The sequence below is a fragment of the Bombina bombina genome, chromosome 2 (genome assembly GCF_027579735.1).
Source record: "Bombina bombina isolate aBomBom1 chromosome 2, aBomBom1.pri, whole genome shotgun sequence".
Classification (NCBI taxonomy): Eukaryota; Metazoa; Chordata; class Amphibia; order Anura; family Bombinatoridae; genus Bombina; species Bombina bombina.
This window is the reverse complement of record NC_069500.1, coordinates 664,265,607-664,272,331: the sequence shown is the minus strand read 5'-3', so window position 1 is coordinate 664,272,331 and position 6,725 is coordinate 664,265,607. Positions and strand designations below refer to the sequence as shown.

Sequence of the window (6,725 nt, the reverse complement as noted above, 5' to 3'; positions counted from 1 at the left end):
CTTTAAGAACCATGTCTGATACTACCTCACAATATGCTTAGTCTGTGGGTGATATTTGTGACTCAGGGAAGATGATTTAACCTGATTCTGATATTTCTACATTCAAAATTTATGCTTGAGAACCTCCACTTGTTGCTCAGGGAGGCTTTAGCTGCTCTGAATGAATGTGTACAATCGCAGTGCCAGAGAAATTGTGTAGACTGGATAAATAATATGCAGTGCCGGTGTGTACTTATGTTTTTCCAATACCTAAAGAGGTTTACTAAAATTTTTCATAAGGAATGGGATAGACCAGGTGTGCCGTTCTCTTCCCCTCCTATTTTTTAGAAGAATGTTTTCTAATAGTTGCCACCACACGGGACTTATGGCAGACAGTTCCTAAGGTGGAGAGAAGAGTTTCTACTCTAGCTAAGCGTACCACTACCTCTGGCGAGGACTGTTGTACTTTTTTAGATCCAATGGATAAAAAATGTTTATTCAACAAGGTTTTATCCTGCAGCCCCTTGCACGCATTGCTCCTGTCACTGCTGCTGCGGCGTTCTGGTTTGAGTCTCTTGATGAGGCTTTACAGGCTCCATTGGATGAATATATTTGACAAGCTTAGAGCACTTAAGCTAGCCAATTCCTTTGTTTTCTGATGCCTTTGTTCCTTTGACTAGACTAACGGCTAAGAATTCTGTTTTTTACTATACTGGCGCGCAGAGCGCTATGGCTTATATCATGGTCAGCTGTCGTGACTTTAATAAATAAGCTACTTAACTTCCCTTCAAGGGGCAGACCCTATTCAGGCCTAGTTTGAAGGAGATTATTACTTATATCACTGGAGGAAAAGATCATGCCCTTCCTCAGGACAGGTCCAAATCAAGGGACAAAAAAGGCCTAATTTTCGTGCCTTTCGAAAATTCAAGGCAGGTGTGGCATCAACTTCCTCTAAGGCAAAATAAGAGGGAACTTTTGCTCAGTCCAAGGCGGTCTGGAGACAACCGGACCTGGAACAAAGATAAGCAGGTCAAGGAGCCTGCTGCTGCCTCTAAAACAGCATGAGGAACGGACCCCTATCTGGTAACGGATCCTATAGGGGGCAGACTTCATTCTTTGCCCAGGCGTGGGCAAGAGATGCCCAGGATCCCTGGGCATTGGAAATTATACCCCAGAGATATCTTCTGGATTTCAAAGCTTTCCCCCCCAAAAAAGGGGAGTTTTTGCCTTTCACATTTATTTGCAAACCAGATAAAGAAAGAGACATTCTTGCATTGTGTACGTGACCCATTCAGTTCCAATAGAGGAACAGGGACACAGTTTTCCTCAAATCGGTTTGTGGTTCCCAAGGAAAGGAAACCTTCAGACCTATTTTGGATCTAAAAGATCTTAAACAAATTCTTTAGAATTCTATCATTTAAGATGGAAACTATTCGTACCATCTTAACTATGATCCAGGAGAGTCAATAGAGGACTACAATGGATTTGAAGGATGCTTATCCTCACATTACGATGCATAAAGATCACCATCGGTTTTTCAGGTTTGCCTTTCTAGACAGGCATTACCAGTTTGTAGCTCTTTCTTTTGGGTTAACTACAGCCCCTAGAATCTTTATGGAGGTTCTGGGGTCACTTTGGCGGTCCTTAGGCCGCGGGGCATAGAAGTGGCCCCTTATTTAGACGACATCCTGATACAGGCGTCAAACATCCAAGTTGCCAAGTCTCATACGGACGTAGTACTGGCATTTCTGAGATCGCATGGGTGGAAAGTGAACAAGGAAAGAGTTCTCTATCCCCAATATCAAGGGTTTCCCTCCTAGGGATTCTGATAGATTTTGTAGAAATTAAAATTTACCTGACGGAGTCCAGGTTGTCAAAGTTTCTAAATTTCTGCCGTGTTCTTCATTCCATCCGCGCCCTTTGGTGGCTCAGTACATGAATGTAATTGGCTTAATGGTAGCGGCAAGGGACATAGTACCGTTTGCACGCCTACATTTCAGACCACTGCAACTATGCATGCTCAGCCAGAGGAACGGGGATTACACAGATTTGTTCTCCTGTTAAATCCGGACCAAGAAACCAGAGATTCTCTTCTCTGGTGACTATCTCGGGTCCATCTGTCCAAGGGTATGACCTTCCGCAGGTCAGATGGGACAATTGTTACAACAGATGCCAGCCTTTTAGGTTGGGATACAGTCTGGAACTCCCTGAAGGCTCAGGGATAGTGGACTCAGGAGGAGACCCTCCTTCTAATGAATATTCTGGAACTGGGAGCGATATTCCATGCTCTTCAGACTTGGCCTCAGTTAGCAACTCTGAGGTACATCATATTTCAGTCGGACAATATCACGACTGTGGCTTACATCAACCATCAAGGGGGAACAGAAGTTCCCTAGCAATGTTAGAAGTCTTAAAATAATTCACTGGACAGAGACTCACTCTTGTCTAAAAGCTATCCCTATCCCAGGTGTTGAGAACTGGGAGGCAGATTTTCTAAGTCGTCAGACTTTTCATCCGGGGGAGTGGGAATTCCCTCCGGAGGGGTTTGCACAAGATCAAGCAGGAGAGTGCTTTGGTGCTTTTGACAGCGCCTGCGTGGCCACGCAGGACCTGGTATGCAGATCTGGTGGACATGTCATCCTTTCCACCACGGTCTCTGCTTCTGAGACAGGACCCTCTACCTCAGGGTCTTTTCAACCATCTAAATATAACTAATCTGAGATGGACTGCCTGGAGACAGAACGCTTGATGTTATCAAAGCATGGCTTCTCCGAGTCAGTAATTGATACCTTAATACAGGCATAAAAGCCTGTCTCTAGGAAAATTTAACATAAGATATGGTGTAAATATCTTATTGTTATGAATCCAAGGGTTACTCATGGAGTAAAGTCTGGATTCCCAGGATATTATCTTTTCTCCTAGATGATTTTGAGAAAAGGGTTGTCAGCTAGTTCTTTAAAAGGACAGATTTCTACTCTGTCTATTCTTTTGCACAAGCGTCTGGCAGGTATTCTAGACGTTCAGGCATTTGGTCAGGCTTTGGTTAGAACCAAGCCTGTGGTTAAAAATGTTGCTCCGCCATGGAGCTTAAAGCTGGTTCTTAAGGTTCTTCAAGGAGTTCCATTTGAACCTTTTCATTCCATAGATATCAAACTTCTATCTTGGAAAGTTCCTTTTTGGTAGCTATTTCCTCGGCTCATAGAGTCTCCGAGTTATCTGCGTTGCAATGTGATTCTCCTTATCTGGTTCTCCGTACGGATAAGGTAGTCCTGTGTACCAACCTGGGTTTTTACCTAAGGTGGTATCTAACAAGAATATCACTCAAGAGATTGTTGTTCCATTCTTGTATCCTAATCCTTCTTCAAAGAAGGAACGTCTATTACACAATTTGGACGTGGTTCGTGTTTTAAAGTTTTACTTACAAGCTACTACAGATTTTCATCAAACATTCACCTTGTTTGTGGTCTATTCTGGACAGAGGAGAGGTCAAAGGACTTCAGCAACCTCTCTGTCTTTTTGGTTAAAAAGCATAATTCATTTAGCTTATGAGACTGCTGGACAGCAGCCTCCTGAAGGGATTACAGCTCATTCTACTAGAGCTGTGGTTTTCACTTGGGCCTTTTTTAAATGTGGCTTCTGTTGAACAGATTACAAGACGGAGTCTTGGTCTGCGTTTCATACTTTTTCAAATTTAACAAATTTGATACCTTGCTTCTTCGGAGGCTATTTTTGGGAGAAAGGGTTTTTTACAGGCAGTGGTAACTTCCGTTTAAGTACCTGCCTTGTCCCTCCCATCATCCGTGTACTTTAGCTTTGGTATTGGTATCCCATAAGTAATGGATGATCCGTGGACTGGATACACTTAACAAGAGAAAACATAATTTATGCTTACCTGATAAATTTATTTCTCTTGTAGTGTATCCAGTCCACGGCCCGCCCTGTCACTTTAAGGCAGGTAATTTTTCCATTAAACTACAGTCACCACTGCACCCTATGGTTTTCCTTTCTCTGCATGTTTTCGGTCGAATGACTGGTAATGGCAGTTAGGGGAGGAGCTATATAGCAGCTTTGCTGTGGGTGGACTCTTGCAACTTCCTGTTGGGAAGGAGAATATATCCCATAAGTAATGGATGATCCGTGGACTGGATACACTACAAGAGAAATAAATTTATCAGGTAAGCATAAATTATGTTTTTTTTAATTTATTTTTTAATAAATACAGATGGCCCTCAGTTTACAACGGTTCAATTTACACCGTTTCAGAATAACAACCTTTTTCCAGTCATGTGACTGCTATTGAAAAGCATTGAGAAGCAGTGCATTTATTAAAATAGTCAGTAGGTGGAGCCGTCTGCTTGTGTTGCACAAAGTGAAGCAAGCTGAAATTAATCAGTTTAACCAGACCTGAGCTATCGAGCAGATTTCAAAGGAACAAGATCTTCCTGTCTATAAACCAGTCCAGATTGGAATGTATAGAAAGAACTGTGCAGAAAAATGCAAGTGAAGTCTGTGTTTTGTGATTATTTTATTAGGTTTATAATGCTGTTTAGCAAATGTTTTTGTTCATTAAACTTAGTTTAATTATATTCTGTGTTGTGTGATTATTTTATTAGGTTTATAATGTTGTTTAGCATTCAAAGTCTTCATTTCAAAGCTTTAAAAATAATGTATTAGGTGTTACTTATGACAATTTTGAGAGGGGCCTTACTTCCCATTGACTTACATTATAAACTGGGTTTCAATTTACAACGGTTTTGATTTAAAACCATTCCTTCTGGAACCTAACCCTGGCTTAAACTGAGGGCTACCTGTATACAATTTATCACTTTTATATTACGATCTCAAAGTTTTTAATGTCCCTTATGAATTTAAATAATTGTGAGTATTACACAAATCTGTAAAAACAAACCTCAAAGGTTACTTTAGTTATTCACACAGCTAAATAATCTCAGCACATTCTGCAAAATGTTTGTACTTTTATTAATTCTTATGTCATTTTACTTTGGTGATTTTGCTTTAGAATTCTGTTAATAATTTTCTCATGGTATACAAAATCTAATCTGACTTTTTTTTTTGTCTACAGTTAAAAGCGTTAGGATTCCCTGAAGGACTTGTCATTCAAGCTTACTTTGCATGTGAGAAGAATGAAAATCTGGCTGCCAACTTCCTCTTACAGCAAAATTTTGATGATGATTGAAAAGAAGAGACTATTTTTTATCTCACTTCACACCAGTGCATTACACTAACTTTGCTCACTGGATTTACTGGGATGATTTGGGCGCATATCCACAATATTTGGTGTATGGTAGACAAGGGGAGGGTGGGTTGGGAAAATATCAGGACAAATTTGGACATTAATTAATAAACCATAAGGCCTAATTGAGCAGTTAAAGCAGTCAAAGTGTATAATAAAAGTAAAAAAAATAAATAAAAATAATAAAACAAATTATACAACTGAAATACAGCTTCAGCAGGAGTTTTTTCCCTCATATACTTTATGCAAATATCTAGATTTCAATTTTCCTTTTTAATAGCGACTTTAGATCCAGAAATTTAGTGTAATGCCCTGCTTCCTATTTCCATGTTAATATAAACCTTGGTTTTGAAAATAGGTCTGTTACCTGAGATATAGACTCTGTATTTTATGGTAACACTGAATTATATACTCTAACCTTGTTAAATCCTTAAGGCTAAATGGAAGCTTGTCAGATGTAAATGCCAAAATAAACATAGGTGATCATTTGCTGCTTCAGGAAGACAATACAAATGTATTAAAATTAGAGGAGAGTAATGTTTTTTTACTTGGTAAATGCTGTGAAAGTAACTTGAAAAGCACTTTCCTTCAAATAAAAAAAAAAATAGGAATTCATCAATTATATTTAAGAAAATCCTGATCATTGAGTGTGAAGTGCCCACTTTCTGTTTGTTCTGATTTTAGAAAGATGTATGCACATGGGAGGTATTTTTTCCTTTTTTTTTTTTTTTTTTTTGTCAGTTTATGGGGTTGGAAATGATTACCTTTCTAATTGCTGATTACTTCAATGTTACATTGCAGTAAAGGTTTTAAAACAACTGTTGCATGTTCTTTAGTTTTGGTAAATTTCACTTGCTGTGTTACATAACATTTATTCCGTGACTATAACTTTCATGTCAGCTGAGAATGTGCATACTCCTTTCCCTGTCTATCACATTAAAGTTGTAACATTCTCCTAATGCTCATCTAGTATATGTCAAACCTCATCTATAAATACAAAATGAGTATTAAATGGAACTTGTTTTTTTACAGACAGGGTTATTTGATTTGTGTAATACTTGTGCTCCCGTAAGAAATATGCTTTAAATCAGATGTGCTACTTTAAAGCACCACATTCTCATTTCTTTTTAGAAAAGGGCATGTTTGAAATAAAACTGAATTATATAATATGTGTATGTACAAGCAGATGAACAATCAGTGAAAAAGTACTTAATCCAAAGCAGTTATGCACAGCATTAAAAGTTCTCCATGTATAGTGTAATGTCTGTTTGTATTTGGGCCTTTGACTTCTTTTAGTGGTTTGTCGTGTGTACTAGAAATGTCTACAGAAGCCTTTTCCTGTATGTTTGTTTACTTCTAAAAGTATTGGAACCTAGATTTTTTCTGTTTAATATAAAATATATCTAGGTCCTCCCCTGTAATGTTTTCCAGTGATAACCTCTCACCTGAGGGGTGTGGACAGAACTGCCCAGTCCCCTTGTTATGTGTATAT

General features: G+C 38.8%; 1 protein-coding gene across 1 annotated transcript in view; it reads left to right on the top strand.

The window, feature by feature from the left end:
• The window catches only part of RAD23B (RAD23 homolog B, nucleotide excision repair protein), a 296,312-nt gene extending 290,455 nt beyond the window's left edge, over positions 1 to 5,857 (top strand). Inside the window, exon 10 of the mRNA XM_053702609.1 lies at positions 5,063 to 5,857. Coding sequence (XP_053558584.1) covers positions 5,063 to 5,176 — 114 coding nt within the window. The 3' untranslated portion in view covers positions 5,177 to 5,857. The remainder of the gene's footprint in view (positions 1 to 5,062) is intronic.
• Positions 5,858 to 6,725: the final 868 nt, after the last annotated feature.